General features: G+C 41.6%; 1 protein-coding gene across 2 annotated transcripts in view; it reads right to left on the reverse strand.

The window, feature by feature from the left end:
* LOC147024530 (uncharacterized) overlaps positions 1-24,707 on the reverse strand; it is a 147,916-nt gene that overhangs the window by 88,156 nt on the left and 35,053 nt on the right. For both annotated transcript variants that reach the window (XM_085884529.1, XM_085884530.1), the window contains exons 5-9: positions 23,424-23,551; positions 22,792-22,960; positions 12,294-12,353; positions 11,714-11,868; positions 4,683-4,854 (exon numbers count right to left, since the gene is read on the reverse strand). In XM_085884529.1, the coding sequence (XP_085740655.1) occupies positions 4,683-4,854; positions 11,714-11,868; positions 12,294-12,353; positions 22,792-22,960; positions 23,424-23,551 (684 nt within the window). The remainder of the gene's footprint in view (positions 1-4,682; positions 4,855-11,713; positions 11,869-12,293; positions 12,354-22,791; positions 22,961-23,423; positions 23,552-24,707) is intronic.

Consider the following 24,707-nt stretch of genomic DNA (forward strand, 5'->3'; position numbering starts at 1 on the left):
ATGCTATTATCATTTTTGTGATTAATAATTTTGTTATTGGAAGTGAGATGTTTCATCCGACCTTATGTGCAATATTACATATGGATTGATTGTCATACTTTACACAATTTAGCTTGTAACCATTTTATTCCGACAAAAACACACTTGGATGGAGTTCTTTCTAAACCAGAAGCATTAAATTTCAGTGTAATAAGAATTTTAATGCTTACTTTCGGCCTCTCTTTTTGCCCTGTCCACAATTAATGGAAAGTTCCCTACAACAATGGCAGGCTCATTAAAGGAAGTGTGACAGAAAATATATTTTTCAAAAATTATTTTTGAAAATACAACTTTACCAAAGCGATTTTGTGTTGTACAAACTCATATTGTCATACAAATTAATTTTGTTGAGGAATTGCTCTTTGTTAGTGACAATTTTGAAAGATGGTATCCTTCGAAATTGCTTGGTACAGAAATATTTTCAATATTATTGTTTACTTTGGCAAATTAAATTAGCATCATTTGCACTTTCAAATACTCATTGCAAAACGTTGTGCAATTTTGTCACCATTAATGATATCTAACTTTTCTAACCATCACCCAAAGGCCTGAAAGCTACTCATTCTGCTGCTATTTTGCAAATGTCAATATTATTCTATTCAAAAGCATTCAACTTTTGGAAAGAGCTTTGCTGTCCCTGTAAATTGTGTCCCAACTTTTTCAAAATTCCAAAACTTTCATGTTGACATTGATCAGCAGTCTGAATATGTTCTTATTCACTGCCATACTTGGATATATTCTTCGTTTACCAATCTCAGTATAATTAATATTGTTATGAATTTGGAAGCTTACTGCACTCAGCATTCAGGTCCTTATAGAACAGTTATATCGGTAAGTGTGTGTTTATAGATAGAACCCGTCCCTCGTCTAATGGAAATTACATGTGTGCTACGGATTATTTTACAGCTAGGATTTTTAACATCAACAACGCCAACGACAACACTCTGCTCGCGGCATTGTCCACGCTCTTCGCGCACTCGACAGCAAGCGCGTGCGTGGGCGGAGTCTAACATAGGCATGGCATCCCTCTCTAGCCAATCGGCAAGGAGCGGGCGTCTCACTCGCCACGTTTCCAACTCAACACGATCGCCATTACGCACGTAGCCAAAGGCGAGGAGGTGGGCGGAGCAACAAACGCCTCCACTCGGGACTCCGCCCAGAGGGGTGGGAGTTGCCTCGCCTACCGTGGGCCTGTCCAATGGAGGACGGCCAGAGAATCGCGCGACGGAACCGTCCAATGAGGAGGCGAGTGGCCAGAGAGAAGAGGCCCCTCCCGCCTGAGAAGAAAGTGTGGTGGTCTGGACGAGCGAGAAGATATAGATGGGATGGCGCGGTGTCCGCAGCTGCTGGTCTCGTGTCGCTACTTCTGGTCCTCTGGTCTCGCCGAGTCGCTGGCTCTGGTTTTGTCGCATGCCGGAGGAGTGTGCTGGAGCCCGACACTGTCCTCCGTACCCAGTGCTGCAGCTGCATCGAGTTGCGGGTTCGAGTCCCGTCGACCCAGGACGTCGAAGACCACACGAGGCGGGAAGGTCCGAGAAAGCTCTGGTTCTCAGCTCATCTGTCCTCGAGCTGGGAACCTTCAATAAAGACCTCAAGGTCCATCTCTCTCTTTTTGGGTGTTTGTGTGTACGTGTTTCTGTCTGTGGGCCCGTCTTTAAGTAGGAATTGTTAAGTGCTTTTTGCTGTACGTGATTGCATTGCTTAGTCGGTTTAACTCTGCCCTTACGTGCTTCCCCCGTTCCCCCTATTGTAAATAAATATCCCCTGTTGAATGTTTCAGCTCATCTTTGTCCTTTCCTTCATGTTGGGTGATTAAAAAGGCCGTTGCTGCTGTAGTTGTACATTTGGTCTGGCGCAGCTCTGGTAACTCCGCTCGGTTACGCCGGATCCGAGCCGTTCCCGCGACTCGGATCGGAGAGAGTCGGCCGAGGGTGTGGTTTCCCCAGTAGTTGGACGGCGTGAATACTTAGGTAAATTGGAGTTAGACAAGTGGACCCTACCTCACGCCACCAAAATATTGGCGACCACGGTCCTGTAAGGGACCCGTGCCTTTCTATGTTCTCCGAGGAGGTATGATCTAGATTCCGGGTGTTCTGTGGAGCCGACTCTACTGCTCCATCTCACGATCGTGCTCGCAGCCGATACCCGGCCCACAACAATATAAGTTAGCAGTCTTGAATCACTTGCATTCGGTGTTTATCAACTTTCACTTTACTGTGAACATCAATCAAACCGAGAATTGGTATAGTCATTCATAATCAGCAATTTCTTCCTGTCTTGTAACTTCTGTTGATGCTCCTTAATTTGTTCACCAGTCATATAATTTATAATAACACCTTATGATTACCCTGCTATTTTATATTCTCCATTTTATTTTTCAAAGCGTACTTACTACTCAAATAATGTCATCATTTTCCAATGATACAATATTATCTCTCACCAAAATAGTGATCCACATTTACACCTCACCAAAAACTAATTTGCTTCATTTATCTTTCCTGTAAATTGTTTTCCCATGAATTAAACATTTTGATGAACAATTTCTGAAAGCCACCTAACATTAATTTTCTCTCCTTGCTAATGTATCACCAGCTTGAGATGTACAAAGTTATACAATAGGAGTTCCCGTACAAGGAAATTTGTTCGACCCAGGAGGATGCCATTTGGCCCATCACAGCCTGCGCTATTATTACCAACTTATAGTTGTTTGTCCATGCTCTATCCTTTTCAAATGTTGAGCATCAAGGAAGGAAGCAGCACATACCATTTTTGGAGTCCTTGGTATGACTTGGCCGGGTTTGAAACACCGACCTTCCAGACTCAGAAGGAATGCTCTCACAGTCTATCCATTATGCCACCGAGGCTGGTTCTTGCCCTTTTGAAAATGTTTACCTTTCCTCATTTTAGTTTACAGTTTTTCTAATTGTACTCATACTCCCACAGATTTATCATATCATGGTGCTCACATGTCACATTATAATTCTATATTGTAATATATAATATGCTAATGGTTGGCATTACTAGCCTATCTCTTTGGTGGTTAGCTCATTCAAATATTGCATACGTAATCAGCCATTATCCGCACACACCACTTTTGTAGTTTTCCCCAGTAAAGTACCATATATAAATCCCTGAAGGCTGAGATTCTTACATAGATTCTCTGCACATAGTGAAATGCATTAACAGTCAAAAGAGCAGACAACATTTAAGACACATTCAAATGGGAACCTTCCCTTCCAGTCCTTTGTGTCCTTGTCACTTCTTTTGTGTGGCTTCTGTGAGTGTTTAACAATGAACTGTGCTGTTCCCAAGCAGTCCTTGGCCTGGATGGTGATTATTGATGGAGAGAATACTAACCACCATTAAGGTGGTAGATGGGGCAATCCTCTACCGGGTCTGGTGCTCTGAATTCTGGATTTCTCCATAGTCAAATCTGACTCAGTATACAAGACCCCAGGGGTGCATGCAGACATTAATGCAGCCGGTAATACAGCCAATCCATGTAATGAGGTAGTTGAGGCAGCACCATTTCTTCCATGGCACTTTGCAGCCAGTTGGATATTGGTGGAGACAGGTGCCAGGTGTTGTAATCTGCCTGTGGGCTCGGTATGTCTTCACTCATTGAGAAGCCATTGTTGTTTTCCTGGCCCATTATTGGTCTGGGTAAAGCACTGTGCTACTCTGGTAAAGGGTTTCCAGCTCTTCAGTCACTAAAACAGGACATTTTCTCGGATATTTTGTTCTGGAGAAGGTGGTGGGGTTGTGTTGCAGCTTCAAATGCAGCCTGTCTGGTTGCAGCATCACATCTGAGGTTACCTGGTGCAATACCAGCAAGAGTAGAAGGATGATGAGCTGATATAGGTCGGAGAGAGCCACTGACAACTAAGAGAGCTGTGTTTAGCTGTCCGTCCACTTCCCTGATGTGCACACTTCAGTCTCAGGCAGATACACAGAATTTTGCTGGAGTGTAAACCAGTGCTAGTGTTGGTGTTCACAGTATGGGGAAGTTAGCTCACCAGTCATGACTGCAGACTCTTTGAAGCAGATGGACACTGGCTGTTATTTTTCCTGCTATTCCCTTCATATGGTGATGAAAGGAAAGAGTCCAATCAAGCTTCAGCCATAGGTAGGTAGGGTTTATTGAGAAAAGGAGCAGGGTTCCATTTAGTAGGACATCCAGTTGGCTGCACACTTCTCTGTTGTAAAGGTCCTCTGCACATCAAGCCATAGCCACCATTGGTGGTAGTAGATGGACTTTGCATGGATATCCTTGAAAATGGTCTGCTCAGTGTCCTCAATGGTTTTGCTGGCATGAAGGATGACGAGGTCATCAGCATGTGCAAGCCTTACACCAGATGTTGGTGTGGGTCCTTGTCACTTTGCTGTTAAATGACATTCCTAGGAAACTCCTGAAATATTCCACACTCTATTAGGGACAAATTCCCTTGCAAAAGCCCAGTGAAACCAGGTTGTCTGCCAATACACACACACACACACACACACACACACACACACACACACACACACACACACACACACACACACACACACACACACACACACACAATCCTTGGTTCTCCTTCTTGCTTATAAAACAGGGTCGACACTGGAATATCACTTCACCTTGATAAAGTATAACTTACCGGAGGCAAGAGTCTGCACACGGTAGCCAAGAATGATGGTTGCTGTCTGCAGGTCCAAGTTGCTCAGCAGTAGAGCTGCTGAGCTAGCGAGGATACTAATATTTCCATGCTGAGCATAGTGTACCACAGAGACTGGCTCCTCCTTCCCAGGTTCACGGCTCACATTCACAACCTGAGGAGGACAAGAACCACAGGATACGCAATTGCAAGAGTCTGCAATGATGACGGTTTTGTGGAGATGAAAGGCACTGAAAACCAAAATAAAGGGAATAATCAAAGTTCCCAATTGAAGGGGAGACATATACTTGTGAAAGCAATGCTAAATGAAAGGAATAATAAATGTGAACCTCAATCCTTAATATTACTTATCATATCTTATTGCAAAATCTAAACTTCAGTGTAGTTTCAAAAGAACTTGATCCAAAGAAAGATGGATTAATGCAACTTGGTCTAAAAACTGAGTGTAATGACTGAAGGTAATCTTAGATAACTTTGTAAGGCTTATAACAGGTGTCTGTTCATCCTAATCTAAGCTAGAAAACAACATCTTGCAAATCTCAAGGCTAAACTCTCCAACCATTCTTCTTCCTCAAAATCATGGTGGTGTCTTGACAAAACCGTACCTGTTGTATGCTGTCAGGAGTTTTCACAGTCCGGGCTGCAAGATATCAACTTTTTGGGTCAGTTGATCAGAAAGTTATCCAAATCGTTCTTTGTGCAGAGGCACACACCTATATGTCAGGTACTTTTCCAAGTATTGTCCACTTTGTTTTTTAAGCTTTGCGAGCCAATTTAGGAAACCATCATAATCTGGAACACATGATATACAGATAGTAGACAGAAAATGGAAACACCTGGGAAAATGAGGAACACCAAGTAAAGGCTTCAACACAGGTGGGGCCCTTGTGTTAATTAAGCAAGTAACATCCCAGCATGTTTCAGGGTCATGTGTAAAAATTCTGCACAGGCCTGGTTGCCTAAAATTATGGCTGCAAGAGGAGTCCCCCCCCCCATGCCCCCATCCACAGAGCACGTGTGGGTTGCCCAATGGTTCGATGAGCATGATGCTGATGTTATCCATAGGTCATGGCCATCTCAGTCACCAAATCTGAATCCAATCGAGCATTTATGTAATATTCTGGAACAACACCTGAGACAGCATTTTCCACTTCCATCAAACAGGTGTGAGTTGATCGACTTTCTCGAGGAAGAATGGTGCCGCATACCTCCTGCAGAATTCCAGGCGCTGGTGGACTCCAAAACCACAACACCTACAAGCCATACTGGCCCCACATGGTGGCCCAACATCCTATTAAGTGACTTTACATTGGTGTTTCCATTTTTTTGTCTACTACCTGTATGTTCCCTGGCCAGATGATTATTGTTGCTCAGGGTTTCTGTGCATGCGCGCCGAGCATTGTGAGGCAGATTACATCATTTTGAAGGTCAGGTATTCTCTCCACCTGTGCACTTAAGTCCCTCAAGCAATTTATTGCCCTTAATGTAATGTTCAGAGGACAAAGTTTTCCTCTTCACCTCAACGAACTGTCCTATAGCAATACTCAACACAAATAAAACAAGAAAAATAGCAATCAGAGATTGCAGACCCTCGCCAGGACTTGTTTTGTGTGATGTATTTTGTGTGGCTTTTATGTACTGGTGTGTTATGTAATTAAGAGACATAATTAGAACTGCCACTTTATAACTGCTGGCAGTGATGACCGGGTATCAAGACATCCAACTTTGATGCAACCCCGCTTTGAATGAACACCTGACCCTGACCCATGACGTTTTTTTTTTTATTATTCAATTGAATTCAGAATGGGATTAAAATAAATTCAATTACAATCACATGGAAGACCAAATCAGTACAGTCCTGCATTGGAGTAATCAGAAGGAACCCGAACAAGTAAAAAGCAATGATGAAGTCATCAGGAGGAACCTGGATAGGATTCACATTTCAGCTGATACTCCTCTACCCACAAACCCATCCAGGCACAGCCAAGTGAGCCTTTTTCAAAACCCCAAAAATTAAAAGAACAAAAAGAAGCCAGATCAAAAAAATAAATAATTCTGGCTGCCCGACCATGTGTCCGATCAAGTTGAAATTTAAAACATGTATTTTCCATTTCTACTGGATCATAATTATGAAGTTTCACATTGATTGCTGAAGTGGCTCCAGAGAAAACATTACTTAATATTTTTCTTAAATCCAATATGGCTGCCAAACCATGTGACATCAATTATTGTGGAACAAACTTGTACACGCATGCCTTGGGGAACATTTGTGTGAAGTTTCCCCTTGATATGACCAGCCATTCATGAGAAGATTTTTAGATGTTTTCGGGTAAATCCAATATGGCTGCCAAACCATGTGACCTTTGACATCATATGTGTGATCCTTTTGTTCCTCATGGATAGGTGGTCATATGTGCAAAGTTTCACCTTGATCTGTTCAGCCATTTCAGAGAAGAAGATTTTTGAAGGTTTAAAAAGAAAAAAAAACTATTTGCCTGCCAATTCATGTGACTGATGATGTCATCAATTTTTTTTCCTGTTGACTAATTTATCCCAAGATGACCCTCTAAACCTTCATACTAATCAGATGTAGCATTCTACATTTGCAATTATGACATCATAATGAAGGCACCTATGATGTTGTAAAAAAAAAAAATAGCCCTGGTTCCCCACGAGGAGTACTTGCCATTTGCAAAGTTTCAATTTTTTCCTTGGTGCGGTTTCAGAGATACAGAGGTTCAAAGTTTTTCCGTTTTACCAATATGTCTGCCACACCACGTGACCTATGACTTCATAATTATCATTACAACATTCTACATGAGTAGTCGCACCAATTGTGAAAATTTCGTCTCAATCCGACAAGCGGTTGTGGAGAAAAACATGGAAGTTCTGTGCGTACAAACCAACACACCTAAAACGCAATACCCTCTCCTTCTGCGAGGGCCAGAAGATGGTATTCAGAGAACACCTACCCAGTGCAGTCTTGAGAAGGACTTGGTGCGAGTCAACTCTACTAGCGGAAAATTTGTATTTGCATCTTTTTTTCTTTTTTTGTTCATGTTGAAGGCTTCAGTCACGGACGAAATAGTCCTCATCGAGGCCAAGCTTTAAATAAAAGAACTACATTGATAGAAAAGTAAGGAAAGAGAGAATGGTCTCAGAGTTTTTGAGAATGTAAAAAATCTGCTTTTTGAAAAGGGGAAGGTCATAAGTGTTTGGGAAGACGTGAGAAGGTAAAGAGTTCCAGAGTTTGGCAGTGGAGGGGAAGAAACAAACACCGTAACGGCCCACCCTTGAGATGCCAATGGCCACACAATAATCATGTGATGTAGTGGCTTGTCGAGTATTCCTTGGTCTCGTTAATAGTGGAGGTGCACAAGCAGCAAGTCCTTGCGAGCAGAATCCGAAGTAATATCTGTAAAAAAGAGAAAGAGAGCCTACTTTGCGGTGAAATATGAGCGGGTCAAGTTTTGAGGTCACATTGGTAGAGTTGGCAAGTCGAATAACTTTGCATTCAATTCTGTCCAGTAAGTATGTGGAGCTGGAACTTCAAAGGCCAAAAGGTCGACATAGGCCATTAGGCCAATTTGGGTCAAATTTTCTAAAATCCTTAATTTTCATCCGATTAACTTGAAATTTGAAGAGGATTTATATTTAAGGTCAATAATTTCAACTCACCAATTATTTTTGAGGTTAACCCAGACCAAAATGACAACATAGGCACAAGATCAACAACTTTGGTGAGTTTCTAAAATCCTCAATTTTCATCCGATTGACTTGAAATCTGAAGAGGATTTATATTGCAGGTCAGCAAATTCAAACAGCCAATTATTATTTTTGAGGTCAATATGGACAACAAGGTCAACATCGGCCCAAGGTCGTCATCTAAAGTGTTGTTTCTAAAATCCTCAATTTTCATCAGATTGACTTAAAATTTGAAGAGGATTTATATTTCAGGTCAACAATTTCAACTGGCCAATTATTTATGAGGTTAACATGAACTAAAAGGTCAACATAGTCCCAAGGTCAACAACTTCGGTGAGATTTCAAAAATCCTCAATTTTCATCCAATTGACTTGAAATTTGAAGAGGATTTATATTCCAGGTCACTGAATTCAACTAGCCAATTATTTTGTGGTCAACATCGAGCAAAAGGTCAATATAGGCCCAAGGTTAACAACTAAGGTGGTATTTCTAAAATCCTCAATTTTTATCCCTTTGACTTGAAATTTGAAGAGGATTTGCATATCAGGTCACTGAATTGAACCACCAATTACTGTACTTTTGAGGTCAACATCGGCCAAAAGCACAACATAGGCCGAATTTCTAAAATTTTCAATTTTCATCCGAATGACTTGAATCTTGAAGAGGATTTGCATACTAGGTCACTGAATTCAACCCTCAATTATTTTTGAGGTCAAATTTGTTTTAGGGATTTTACAAGTATTGTACTCTGCACAACATCTTGTTTGTTTGTTTTTCTGTTTATTTGTTTGTGTGCAGGATATCTAAAAATGTTGTGGACGGAGCAGGATGAAATTTTGTGGAAAGTTTGGATGTGTGACAAGGATGAACTCATTAGATTTCGGTGAAGATGTAGAATTTTTAAAGTGATTTTTCACCATTGATAGATTTGGCCAACAATGATATATAGCATGATATCTCAAAAAGTTGTGAGCAGATTCGGATGAAACTTAGTGGACAGGTTGGATGTGTGACAAGAACCAATTGATTCGATTTTGGTCATGATCCAAATCCAGATATAATTACTTAATTTTTATAGTGATTGTTCACCATTCAGAGATAGGGCCAAAAATGATATCGTACTGTATAGCATGATATTTCAAAAATGTATTGGGCCCGATATGTTCTCATGGATCAGGCATTGAGTGGCGGAGGTATGCGCTCTATCGAGTGCCCTTCTAGTTTTGAACTGTTTTATGCGGGTGGCTCATGGAAGATGTGTTTTTTGTGCCTGCGAAAAACAGTGAAAACATGAATCACAGGGCCATGAATGTAGAAGCAGGTCAATTGCATGGCTCTGGGAAGATTTGATTTTGCATACAGTATGCACAGCTACTCTCTGGGTGGCTGGTGGAACATAGTATTTAGAACTGTTTTATGTGCACAGCTCATGGAAGATATGTTTTTCCACCTGCAAAAAAACATTAAAACATGAAGCACAGGGCCGCAAAAGTACAAGCAGGCCATGCACGTGGCTTGTGGAAGATGTGCTTTTCCATATGTACAGTACAGCTGCTGTATGCGTAGCTGGTGAAAGATACGTTTTGAACTTAGTTGTGCTATGTGCGCGGCTCGTGAAAGTTTTTGGTTTTTTTCTCCCCCACAAAAATGGTAAATGCGCAAAGCAAAGGGCCGTGAATGTCAAAGCATTTTATAAACTGCTAATATGCAGGGTCCGTGAATCATGTATCAGCAAATAGTGGGATTCAACTGTATATTATTACTTTATTCCCCCCCTCCCACCCCCGAAGTTTGGGCCCAGGCCTTGTTTGCCCATGTGGTCATCTGGCCCAGAAAGTAATAATGTCTGGCAGGATTGTGCAGAGGTTGTAAAGCACTTACCTTTGAGCTGCTGAGTGTGAGATTACATTCTCGGCCCCACTCTGTACTGTCGGATTGGTATTTCACAGGCAGACTCTTCCTTTAATGAGTGTAACATCCCTAGAGTGGATATTAAGCTGGATCCTGTTTACCATCATTGGTTGGTGAATGTTAAAAATCTCATGGTGTTTTTTGACCAAGGGTAGGAAAGGTATTGCTGGCACCGAGACAAACTTCCAATTTATTGTCTGAACCGATACAAATGGTACTGCATCAGCCAAAAAACATCAGCTTAAGAAAAAAAAAGATATGTATCTAAATTATCTAAATTTTGTAAAAAAATAATTTTTTATATATAATTGTCAGAAAATAAACATACACTAGCCACTGGTGGCATGAGAAATCCTCATCATTCTCAGCCAGGATATGTGAAAGTGCGAGATCCGACGCTATTAAAAGTCAATTAAGCTGGTTAGTTGCAAGCTTCCCTGCACCACCGAGTCGATTATATTATTCAGGAGTCAAAGACTGACATGCACTTCCAGAACTCTGCTGTGATGCAAGTAGATAGCGAGATCTATCACATCAGTTGGTTTGAGGACATTAATGTGCATTTAGATCAAGTGGAGGACCATCATGCACAAGCCATTCCAGCTGAGCATGATTCGCAGTAAACATGCTTGAACTGCTCGACTAAGTCTGTATATGCACAGCTTCAACGTAACCCAATATAGTAATCTAATATATCTCTAGCTGTAAGAACTATTTTAGTATTTATTTGAGGAAAGGAAGGTGTGCGTCTTTTTTAACAACAACAACAACAACAACAACAACAACATTCAAACCATTTTCAAAATAGACTATAATGACAAAATAGTATTCTAAACTTGTGCTTTACATAACTTGTGACTAAAAGAGTCACTTAACCAAATTTTACCATATGGCATTGAAAATATATGTAGAAAACAAAAATGAAAGTTGTCAATAAGTATTTTTTATATTGATAGGTAACAGATACAGGTACTTGCGTAATGATATTGAGATATGATATGACAGATATCGAGATAAGATTTATTTTTTAGAATTACAGGAACAAATATCAAACAAGAAAACTGGAGCTCTTGAATAAATAGACAACAATGAAGATTGAAGCCATACATTAAATCATCTAAGTATAGTATAAGATCATAGACAATAAAACTATCAAATATAATGATAAAATATGATGAAATGAGCTTGAACTTTTCATTTTCACAAGCATTCAGTGCATGAGAAAGGGATCGCTTGTCACATCACATGGCTAATTCAGCTGTCACCATGTGTGTACTATGTCATCTTGAAACGCTCTACTGGTGGATATCAAACATAATGAACATCAATGGATCATGAAGTTATGCTTGCAGCAATAACTGAAAGAAGGGAAAACAAATTCCAAGGACAAAACCTGCCTGCACTGTGAAGTCCCTTGATCTGGCTGCACGTGAGCGGCGTGATTTTGCCTGCAGACTCAAAGCACGGTCATAAAGCCTAGCCAGGCCCCGTTCTATTGCAGAAGTAAAGGCCAGAAGGTTTCCCAGGTCAGCATCAGACACAGCGAGAATCACTGCCAGAGATGTGAAAGAAAGATGGTCAAAGTTTCCAAAACGTTGGCAAAATATGCATTGTAAATGACCTTAACAAGAGCCTAAAACTTTGATGGAAATTCTATATATGAATGTTGGAACATGTATGACTGACTGAAAACCATAATTGCTAATTAATATGATATATGCCAAACAGATAAACAAAAGCCTAGGTTCAAAATATATTACAAAAGGTTGTGGTTTAAGACAGCCCGATGCTTTCCAGCCAGTGTTAAACTGGAGTATTTTGGAAACTAGAGTCGGCTGCAGCTAATGTAGTAATCTGGTTTTACTTTCATTAAATTCAAAGATAAAGCTGTGCAAACGTTGATCATTCATCATAGCCTGAAAACATAATGAAATTAATGCAGTCTACTTTGGGAAGATAATTATATAAATGCCTCACCGGTTTTCACCCAGTATCTTCGGGTGTCCAGACTGGTATCCAGCATGGGATGGACAACAGCTGAAAAATGTACACATGTCTTTTATTACAACTTGAAAAATTGAAAGTGACTGTTGAAAAGTATTAAATGAAGCAGCTTAATGTTGGCTGTCCAAAAATTTGAAAACTTTGTTTGGTCTTCAATCTGGTTTGGGTTATGGTTATTGTTTATGTTGAATGTTCTTGTGCAGGTAACGAAAACAATGAATATTGTTACAAAAATTACAATTTCAATAGTTTATTGTGATGTTATGCTGATTGTAATTGTTTATAAGGTAATTATTGGTGTTATGGGACTTCAAATTTATCAGATTCACAATTATAATTGTTTTGTCATTAAAAACAATTTAGTATTTGCAATGTTAAACAAAGAGTATGAACATCCATTAATTGTATCGTTCACTGTACTAGCTCTTCTACGAGCCTCGACTTTGTACACAATCTATATTATATATATATATATTTTTTTTTTTAAACAAGGTGGAACTCAGTAAAATATGAACTAGATCAATTACCATCGTAAAAACAAGCCATAGTATGGGGGATAAACCTGGGCAGACAAAAGCACGTCTCAAACTAGAAAGCATCTGAAAATGCAAAGCCCATCTGTGTCCACTTTGTATTCGGACTTCTTCTTATTCTGGATGCTAAACATGACGAAAACAGCAAAAAAATAAAAAAATAATCATAAAAAATTGACAATCTTAGGCGACCTTGACCTTTTTACCTCAAAAGCAATCGGCTTCAGTGACCCAATATGCAAACCCTGCTCAAATTTCAAGTCAATCAGATGGAAATTGACGGTTGTGACCTTGACCATAACAGAACACAGTTTACACTCGATGAACTAGGTCATATTGGGTCACTGACATGTTGATATGGATCGGCATATTGATATTTTATGCAACCTTGACCTTTGACCTTTTGATAAGAAAAACAATCGGCTTCTAGCTTTTGATTGGTGAACCATTTCATGACCCAATATGCAAATTCTTTCAATTTCAGGTAAATCGGATGATAATCTACTATTTTATGCAATGTTGACCTTTGAACTTGTGAACAAATAATTCATTTGACTTCTCCAGATTTTCAGAATAAAGCTATGTTGAAAATTTGATGACAAAAGTTAAAATGGTAAGAAAGTTAAGGTGCACGCACGCACACCTATAGGCAGAACAGAAGGGATGCAAGAAGAGATGTTACAAAACAATAGACTAATTACAACTAAACAAGGCCATACTAAAAAACTGCAACACAAGAAGAACCAAATTGTCCACAGCCTTGATCGACGATCAAAAAAATCTTTTGGCAGTGTGCCACATTCATGGATGATAAAGTGCATGCAAATACACAAGATAAATCCTCAAATAATCAATCTGATTGAGAAAGCCATGGATCTGTGGAATACCACACTAATCCTGCAGCACTTGGAAGGAAAGATAGAAATACCAGGAGTGAAGATGCGATGCAGGATCTTTCAAGGAGACAGTCTGCGCACCTCCAATTTTACCTGGCTCTGGATCCCTGAAGTAACCTCAATAATGACCAAGGACATGGATACACCCTAACAACCAATAAAAAAAACGTCCAAAGAAACAAGAAAGGTGACACATCTACCTTATATGGATGATTTAAAGCTCTTTGCACCGAATGATGAAAAATTGACAGAACAACCGAAATTGGTAAAATGGTACTCTGACTACATCTAAATGGAATTTGGCCGAGATAAGTGTGCCAAGTGCACATTGGTACAAGGTAGACCAACAAGAATGGACAACATAAAAAATTGACCTTGATACAACAATTCAGGAGCGAGACAACGATGCATCTTACAATTACCTTGGAGTGGAAGAGGGCAACCAAATATGTCATAAAAAACTTGCAAAACAATTATCAAAGAATACTTGCACAGATTGAGGCTGATCGTGAAAGCATACCTCTCCCCAAGGAACAAAATCAAAGCCATGAACCAACTAGCAGTACCAGTGTTCCAATACAGCTTCGGAATAGTAATTTGACCACAAGCGGAAATCAGAAAACTAGATATCAGAACAAGGAAACTCCTCACTATCCACAAAACAATCAACAAAAATCAGTGCATCCCGAGAATGTACCTGGCGAGGAAAGAAGATGGTGGCGGCCTAATGGAACTCAATCAAGTGGACAGAGCGACGACCGTAGGATTAGCAGAGTACGTAAAAAGTTCAACAGATTACCAAATACAATTTGTAATCAGTCCACCCACCAAGGACACGACACGAATGGCTTTTAAAAAATGGGTGGACTGAGCCAATCGGACAAGTGTAGGTTCTGCAAGGTAGAAACAGAAAGCACGAGTCACCTTTCGGGATGTAAAAAAACTCATTTCAGGACAGCTCTACACACAAAGGCACAATGAGATATGTAGAGTGATCGACTGGCACATCTGCAGAAATTTCAATATCCCAGTTCCACAAAACTCATAGAAACATGAACCAAAAGCAATTATTGAAAAGAAGGACATAATGCTCGTGTATGACCTGATGATCCCAACCAGCGTGAACATAGACAAGAAAGCACTAGTGTAGTACTCAGATATAAAAAGGAAAAGATGGCATTGTTAATTGAGGTTTCAGTACCCAGTGAATTTGGTCAAAATAATGCAGAACTCAAGAAAATGACCAAATATCAAGACCTCAAGAATGAGGTGAAAAGATCCTGGAAGTTGAAGAGTGCCAAAATTGAACCAGTGATAATTGGAGCAACATGAATGATAAAGAAGAACCTCACAAAGGTCCTAAAAACCATCCCAAGGAATATTACCACAAATGAACTGCAGTTTGAGGCTGTGCGGGGCTCAGTGATGATCCTTAAAAGAGCCCTCAAGATAAAACTCGGAACAAGAAAACTTCACAACTTAGGTCATGAATCATGATCCTTCAGCGAAACGACGGTGGATACTTCAAGTCCAGGGAGGGCCCCGTTCCACATTCTGAAACCCAAATTATGGAGATAACAATCAAAAGACACACACACGTGATTGCAAAACCCTGTCTCCCACTGCACAGGAGACAGGCTAATGACTTGGGCTTGGACACCAAGGCAGCCTTATGATTGGTTATTAAGGGACGAGGGGTTTTCCTGGTAAGCTTTGTATAACAGAGGATGTTGACAGACAGAGAGAGAGAGAGAGAGAGAGAGAGAGAGAGAGAGAGAGAGAGAGAGAGAGAGAGAGAGAGAGCAAAAAAGCAGCAAGGTTGACATGTAGTGCGAAGGCAGTGACATAAATGAAGGAGCACATGAGGAGAGAGACGTCGGCGAAACCGCTTCGCTGAGGTTGCATTGTTGTTATATTCCGGTGATGGGAGGAAGCGAGGTCTCCCAATGAGACAAGTATGTTGTCAAAGACTTGGCATTAATATGATTGGAGCCCAACTCAATCAGCTATCTGGAGCATCCTTTGGTCGGGCGCACAGTTTCTGCAAGACTTGCGAGCTCCTGTCGGGCCATTTGTCGTGCTGGTGATGTTCAGTAACAAGATGAGAGTATTCCCTATATGAGGCTGGCATCAAAGATCGAAATTGGTACACTTTGCACAGACGTGATAAACAAAGCACCATTATTGTGCTGTGCTCATGTCAGAGTACAACACTCTCTGCAGCACTTGGAAGGAAAGATCAAAATACCAGGAGTGTATACGTACACTGGCTGAGTCTCCCCTCTGGGCTCAGACAACTGCACTGAGTAACAGAAACAGACATGATAAACAAAACACCATTATTGTGCTGCACTGATCTTTTAATATCATCTTCTCGTACTGCTTCATCATCCAGTAAGCAATTGCCTTTGTCAAAAAATTAGCTGCAAACACCTCTTCAACTCAATGCATCATCAATTTAACCAAACACTGTTTCATTGTAAATCAGTTGCAACTGCCTCCACCATGCTTACTGCATTGTCAAATCGATCATAATTTGTTTGAAACATCATCTCAACATGGCCAACATACTGTAACTGCTTCCCTGGCTTGAGCATTGAGAGAGTGCAGAGATTAACTTTGGTTAGCTATTGCTTTTGCTAAGTCAAGGATAGGTTTAGGATAACTCGTGTAATTTGGGTGAAGCATGCAAATTATAAATAAAGCGTTAGTTTTCCAAAACCAATATTGTGAGGCAAATCCCATTTCACCAGGATTTCATTTGGCTGGAGATCCTAAATATCAAGTAAGACTGTCTACCTGGACAAATCTTTGGCATTTGACACATTCGAGCATCCTGCTTTGTTTACCAAGCTCTCCAGCTGAGGTTCACAAGGCCACCTTCATTCCTGGGTTTATGATTATCTCCACTCATGCAATTATGTGTTGCTATCAATGGAAACCTGTGTTGCTATCAATGAAAATTTATCTGACTTAAAAGTTTTTAAAATCCCAGTTTGTAATGCATGTTCGTGTTCCATCAATCGTCTTTAATCCATCTTCAGCGCCGTTCACCCAACCACCTTACATCTACCTTCTCTTAACCCCTCACCTGTTATACCCCCTCCTTACCCCTCCCATCTTGCCCCTCATCTTACCTCCGCTCTTAGCACCTCTTCACTGTCTTCTGCTTTCGTATCAACTCCTCCTCGGATGTCCCAAACTGTGTGATGTTCTAACATCTGTGGGCTCAATTCTAACCAAATAGATATCTCACTCTCTCAATCAGTACAATCAACATTTCAAACATGCTCTTTCTTTCCTCTCACACCTCCCCCCTCCTCCCAACCCCTCAAATATTGTCCCTCCCCCTGCCTGATCCGTTCTTCACCATACCACTGCCAAGTCTCATCCTTCCCCTCTCTCCACCTCTCCCATCACCCTCCTGCCCCTTGGCTGTGCCTGCTCTTATTGTCTCCACTCCCTCTCAAAGCAACCTTCACACTCTTCCCCCTCCAAGCTTCCCTTTCACCTTTCTCAAAAACTCCCCCCTCACCCTTCTTCCTCAACTATACCCTCTCACCCTTCTGCCTCCAAACTCCCCCCTCACTCCCCCTTCTCAAAGTTGCCCCCTTCACATCCACAAAGCTGCCTCCTTCCCCTGCCCTCTCTTTTCCATCTCCTCCCTCCACCGCCTCAAATCCACTTCCCTCTGCCCCCTCTCTTATCATTCCCCACTGTGCCTCATCCCATCACCACCTGAACTCAGGAAATACTGGGAATTCTTTCAAAAAAAACTTGCTCTCTCTCATGCACAGATTTATCCCATCTCGTCTTCAGTTGTCCTAACCTTCCTCCCACCAATGGTATAGTGAAGCTTGTGGCAAGGCAGTTGTCCTGAAACAAGTTGCCTTCACCTCATGGAAGGCAAATCCAACTGAAGGCAATCTCAGTTCCTTCCACAAAGCTTGGAACAAGTGTGTCTACTTTCAGAGAGCCAGAAAACAACATCTTTCTAATCTTAAGTCTGAACTCTCAAACGTGTCTCTCTCCTCCAAATCCTGGTGGCATCTAGTTAAGACTGTTTCTAGTGAATGTTCCCCCTCCATCCCCTCCCTCACCTCAAATGTCAGCTGACAGTGCACATGAAAAGGCTGAATGCCTAAACTCTGTGTTTGCTTCGAAATATTGTGTCCCAAACCCATTGCTTTCTGTACCCACCTTACTCAGTCGCACACAGCTGTTCCTGCACTCTGTGTCCTTTCCTCCTGACAGGGCGGACAGCTTGCTGTCAAACCTCAACTCAGATTTGCAACCAATCCAGACAGCATCAGCCCACATGTCCTAACAGCCTGCTCTTCTGCTCTTGCTCACCCTGTCTCTGTTCTATTCACCATCTCATTTGCTCAAGGTAATCTGCCATCTGCTTGGAAATCAGCGTACATAACTGCTCTACATAAAATTGTGAAAAAACAGATCCCTGCAACTACAGACCAATCAGCCTTCACCCAATCAGCAGCAAGGTTATGGAATCCATCATCGCTTCCGACATTAAATCCTTCCTCTTCTCCAATGGCCTGATTTCCGATCATGAATTTGGATTCAGACCAGGCCACTCTACCCTTGACTTGCTGTTCATGCTTTCCCAACAATGGATGGAAGTCCTCAATGACAGACATGAGATCAGAGCCGTCTCCCTCGACATATCACGTGTTTTTGACATGGACTGGCACCCTACCCTGCTCACCAAACTCTCTTCCTATGGTATCTAAGGCAATCTCGACTCTTGGCTCACAGACTTCATCCCCCATCGCAGACTATGTGTGGCCCTTCATGTAATTCTCTCATCCCCTCTTCCTATCAAGGCTGGAGTTCCCGAAGGCAGTGTTCTGGGCCCAGTGCTTTTTCTCGTTTTCATTAATAATCTCTCCGACTCTGAAAAATCTCTTTATCTCTTTACTGATGACTCCACCCACTGCCGTACCATCTGTCATCCATCAGATCGACAAGCAGCAGCCTCTTCACTCTCTGCAGATCTGGATAAAATCACAAGCTGGTCCAACATGTGGAACATGTCTTTCAATAATGACAAATCTCACACTCTCACGATGTCTCCCCAAAAGGACCGTCTCGACCCCCCCCCCCCACCACCATTCCCCACCACCATTCCCCACCACCCATCTACTTTCTCAACAATCCTCTTGATGAAGTCCTCTCACTCAAACTTTTGGGCCTCACTATTTGCCATGATCTTTCCTGGGAAAACTACATTTCCAAGCTGGCCTCCATCATGGGGCAACTTAGCATAATCATTGTGCATTTTGTAAGGAAAGCACCAAATTTGGCACACTAGTAGCCTTTCATATTATAAACAGATTTGGATATTGGGCCATCTCAAATTCAGCCGCTGATGGCTGTGGCAGCCATTTTCCCGTGCCATCAAAATTTTGAGATGGCCCAATATCCAAATCTGTTCATAATATGAAAGGCTACTAGTGTGCCAAATTTGGTGCTTTCCTCACAAAATGCACAATTGTTATGCTGCTATATTTAGCTAAGTTGCCCCACGACCAAAGCCAGTCACCGATTGGGCATCATCCGTCATGCAAAGTCCTTCCTTGGCACTTTCATTCAGAAAACACCGGTGTGAGTCAGCAACTCCATTGAGAAACCACCGGTGTGATTCAGCAACTCCATTCAGAAAACCCCGGTGTGATTCAGTAACTCCATTCAGAAAACACCGGTGTGATTCAGTAACTCCATTGAATGCATTTTAGTTTGTAAATACAATGCTGGTTGGTATATGGTCCTTTCAGAGAGAGAGAGAGAGAGAGAGAGAGAGAGAGAGAGAGAGAGAGAGAGAGAGAGAGAGAGAGAGAGAGAGAGAGAGAGAGAGAGAGAGAGAGAGAGAGACAGAGCTTTTTCAGGATTGAAGAATTTGATTTCAGGATTTCAGGATTTTTCAGGATTTCCATTGAGAAAACACCGGTGTGATTCAGCAACTCCATTCAGAAAACACCGGTGTGATTCAGCAACTCCATTGAGAAAACACCGGTGTGATTCAGTAACTCCATTCAGAAAACACCGGTGTGATTCAGTAACTCCATTGAATGCATTTTAGTTTGTAAATACAATGCTGGTTGGTATATGGTCCTTTCAGAGAGAGAGGGAGAGAGAGAGAGAGAGAGAGAGAGAGAGAGAGAGAGAGAGAGAGAGAGAGAGAGAGAGAGAGAGAGAGAGAGAGAGAGAGAGACAGAGAGAGAGAGAGAGACAGAGAGTGACAGAGCTTTTTCAGGATTGAAAAAAGACAGTCGCATCCACTTCCAGACTAAGTGTTTCACCAGCTTGTGATTTTTTTTCAAGGTCTGAAGAGAGGGAAGAGGCTCCAGCCTGCCTGCCTGAAGGATGAAGGATGTCAAGGCAGCGGGTGGTGTTGTCATCAATTAGATAAAGGGGATCTTCCAGAGAGATCATTTATGAAGATCAGGAATGGTACTGGGCTCAGAACACTGCTTTGGGGGACTCCAGCCTTAAAAGGGAGAAGAGATGAAAGGATTCCGTTGAGAGCCAAACGTTGGCTACGAGAGCAGAAGAAGTCCGTAAGCCATGTGTGGAGTTGGCTTTGGATGTGATAAGCAGAGTTTAGAGAGCACAAGGCAGGATTCCAGACTATCAAAAGCACAAAATATATCTTGAGAGATGACCCTGATCTCATGTCTGACATTGAGGGCCTCCATCCATTGTTGGGAGAGTAGAATCAGCATACAGTATGTCCAAGGTAGAGTGACATGGTCTGAATCTAATTTGGTGATCTGAGATGAGGCCATTACCGAAAATGCATTTCATATCAACTGCAATGATGGACTTCATGACCTTGCTGCTGATTGGAGGTAAATTGATCGGTCTGTCATTAAGGGGATGGGATCAGACTTTGCACCTTTTTTATGTAAAGCAATGATGTGGGCTGACTTCCAAGCAGATGAAAGATGACCTAGGGCAAATTATAGGATGAAAACAACAGAGAGAGGATGTGCAAGAGCGGCAGAGCAGGTTTATAAGACATGTGAGCTGATGCCATCCAGTCTATTCACAGCACCAGTCAAAAGTTGCCAGAAACTTCTCCACCTTCTCAGCTGCAAAAATATACAGTCAAGGAACAGTTGGGTGAGACTTGGTCAGGGAGCGAGGGGTTGGTGGCACTATATTTGAAAGCAAACACAGAATTGAAGCATTCAGCCTTCCCATGAGCAGAGTTGGCAGTGGTGCTATTTGAAGAAAGGGAAGGGATGGAGGAGAGCATCCTCCAAAGGCAGACATAACAAGGTTTTAGAAGAGGGAGACAAATTTGAAAGTCATTCTTGAGGTTGGACAGATGTTGTTTTCTGGATCTCCTGAGAGTGGCCGCACACTTGTACTTGTTGAGGGCTGTGTGGAATGATCTGAGATTGCCTTCGGTTGGGTTTCCTTTTCAGGAAGAGAAGGCAAGTTGTTTCAGAGCAACAGCCTCACCACAGGATTCAGTGTACTATGGGTGGGGAAAAGGGTATGATAACTGCAGACAAAATTGGATGGATCTGTGCATAAGAGAGAGTAGGTTTCTGTGGACATATTCCCAGGCTGAGTTAATACCAGGGGCAGTAGATATAAGTGACCAGTGCTGAAGTGAGATGGCTGTTTGCAGTCATCACCAGGTCCAGAAGGGAGGATTTGCCAATGGGAGAATTCCGGGTTGGAAAGTTTACAGATCGAGTCAATACCATGGAGTCATAGAAGTCCTTTGCTGAAGTGCCATGGCTGCTGAGAGAGGTACCAACACCCAGCCAATTGGCATGGTGACAATTAAAATTGCCACATATGAGAAAGAGAGAGGAGGGAAGAGTGGTTAAAAGTTGGGCCATGTTTACAAGGAAGGAATTTTTTAATGCGCAGGAGGAGGACATTCGGTCCATCATGCCTGCACCAGACCAACACCAGATTTTAAATAAATCTGTCAATGCCCCTTCCCTTCCTGTGCAGCCTTTTGGCTGCTACACTGGTACTCATTTCGCTGACCTCAGAAGGATGACAGGCTGAGTCAACCCCTGGTGTTAATTCAGTGGAAAACAGGGCTTGAACTCAGGATCCTAGGATCCCAAGCCACCACCCTAACCGCTAAGCCAACACCAGGTTAAATATGTAGATGACATGTTGGCTGAGAAAGACATGTAGATGGAGTTGTCTCTCTTTGGAGTATGGTACAACACACAGACAAAGAAGAGGTTGGAACGAAGGGGAAGGGAAGTCACAGCCAAATGTATTCTTGGGAGTTGGGAGGTGTGAGATTAGTACAAAGACAGTGAGAAATTGAGTACTTGATGTGAAGTGCCACTCCTCCACCAGGGCGGGGTTCAGGCCTATCAAATCGGAGGAGACAATAAGCTGGGGTCAGGGATGTCATGTGAGAGGAAAGATCCTGCTAAACAAATGATGTCTGGTTTATCAGCAGCAAGCTGGATTGAGAGATCTGTCAGGTTGGAACAGAGGCTTCAGATGTTTGAGGTTCACACCGTAAGGGACAGGTGAGGAGGCATTTGGGAGGGTGCAGGACAGGGTGAAGGCTTTGAGGGGGCGTGGTTGAAGGAGACGTTTTGAGTGGGTGGGGTGAGGGGAAGCTTTGATTTTAAAGAAATATTAACAAGCGAACAAGAATCAGAATAATAATAACAAAATTGAAATTATGCCACAAAGCATGCATGCAACACCATGCCACAAAGCAATCATGGTAAGTTCTTCTCCAGGTTTTAAAATTAAGAGGTCCAACCCGGAAGGTTGAATACTGCAGGAAGGTCAATCGTGCATTCAGCCGTACAAAGAAATCCATAAAGAGTAATAACATTTGGTCTCTGGCAACATGACTCCAATATTTGCTGGTTGAAACTTAGCTACTCGCTTTCTAAGTAGTGAAACAAAGTCACCACAATAAATATTTTGAAATTCCTTTTTGTTACCAACACATCTGTTACATATAATCACCAGTATTTATCTTGTGCCATTCCTAATGTTTCCTTTCTCACAATAACCTACGTTCAGCCAGAATTGAGGGAGGGTAGCCAAGGTAGAATCCCAGGAGTGCTGGGGAAAGGCTCCGAAGTATCTCAGCGGTTTCTGTCCCATCAAGCTGCTGGGCCCCGTGTTTCGCCATGTACGTGAGCACAACAACTAAGGAGTGAGGAGTGCGTGACGTGTTTGTCATCTGTACAGAAATGGCAGGATTGTAGGGGGGGGGATATAAATGGTGGAAGAAGACAGACATTTTGAGCTCTTTGATCTTGTGAACTAAATTGATTTGGGTTAACTTGCCAAAGTAAATTGTCATTTTACATTTAACAGGAAAAAAATAAAAATAAATAAATAAAATTTTCCCTCAGCCTCAACATGCAAAAATGATCACATCGGGGAAAGTTCTATTTTTACTCAAAACCTAAAATTATGTTAAAATTTATCTTGGAACCTTCATTAATTTCTAGAATTTTGATAATATTAGGCGTTTTTCAATGAAAATTAATATTTCCTTTTCTCAACAAAGAGCAAAATAATCCAAGATGGAAATGTAAGATACCCCTAGGCACTCTGGCAGTGTAAGTTATCCCCTTGGAACACTGGCTTTGTGGCTGATGCTCAAAATGGTCATGATGGGCATGAAAACCAATACAGACCTGCACAGTGTAGCTAACCCTGGATGTTGTACTGCTTGCAGCAAGGAGTGCCTGGCGCAGACCATTTTCCATGGATGTTGAAAAATGGCAAAGTCGAACATCTACCGTCTCCTCAACAAGCTGCAGAACTGCAAACAAGCATGGAAGTTGAAGGTGTTTAAAAAAAAAATAAAACCCAGGCTATGCCACTCATTACTCACCCATGCAAGGTTATGCTGTTTATTTTAGAAACTCCAGTTTACCTAAAGGACGTTTTTATTTAAACCCTCAAAATAATGAATGCACCGAAACCTAGAAGTTTGCTGTTTCTTTCCGATGAATGCACTGAATATCTAAGGTCCAACAGACTGAATATCTAAGGTCCAAACTGTACTGAGTATCTAAGGTCTAACCGACAAGTGTACTGCGTATCTAAGGTCTAACAGACACGTCAACTGAATGTATCTAAGGTCGAACAGACAGGCGTACTGAGTATCTAAAGTCTAACAGACAACTGTACTGAGTATCTAGGGTCGAACAGACATGTGCACCGAGTATCTAAGGTCTAACAGACACGTGTACTGAGTATCTAAGGTCTAATGTTCAATTTTACTGAGTCTGGAACGTCTAACAGACAAGCGTACTGAATATCTAAGGGCTAACAGACACGTGTACTGAGTATCTAAGGTCTAACAGACAGGTGTACTGAGTATATATGGTCTAATGGACAATTGTACTGAGCATGGAAAGTCTAACAGATAAGCGTACTGAATATTTAAGGTACAGCAGACAACTGCACTGAATATCTAAGGTCTAACAGACACGTCAACTGAATGTATCTAAGGTCGAACAGACAAGTGTACTGAATATCTAAGGTCTAACAGACAAGCGTATTGAATATCAACAAGCCAATTCTATTTGTGGTCAGCATAGACCAAAAGGTTAACATAGGCCCAAGGTCAACAAGTAAGGTGGTATTTCTAAAATCCTGAATTTTCATCCAATTGACTTGAAATTTGAAGATGATATATATTTAAGGTAACTTAATTCAACAAGCCAATGTTTTTTGGTCAACATAAACCAAAAGGTCAGCATAGGCCAAAGGTCAACAACTAAGTTGGTGTTTCTAAAATCCTCAATTGTCATCTCATTGCCTTGAAATTTCAAGAGGAGTTGCATATTTCGTCATTTTGTTTGTTTGTCTGTTTATTACTTGCAAAATCGTAACATTAAAATATTTTCAACAAAAATGCAAAATCAAATATTTTTCAAGTATATTGGTCAGTCGATTTTGTTATTCTGTCT

Source organism: Eptatretus burgeri, chromosome 6 (assembly GCF_056783735.1).
Source record: "Eptatretus burgeri isolate ZD-2024b chromosome 6, Ebu_testis_v1, whole genome shotgun sequence".
NCBI lineage: Eukaryota > Metazoa > Chordata > Myxini > Myxiniformes > Myxinidae > Eptatretus > Eptatretus burgeri.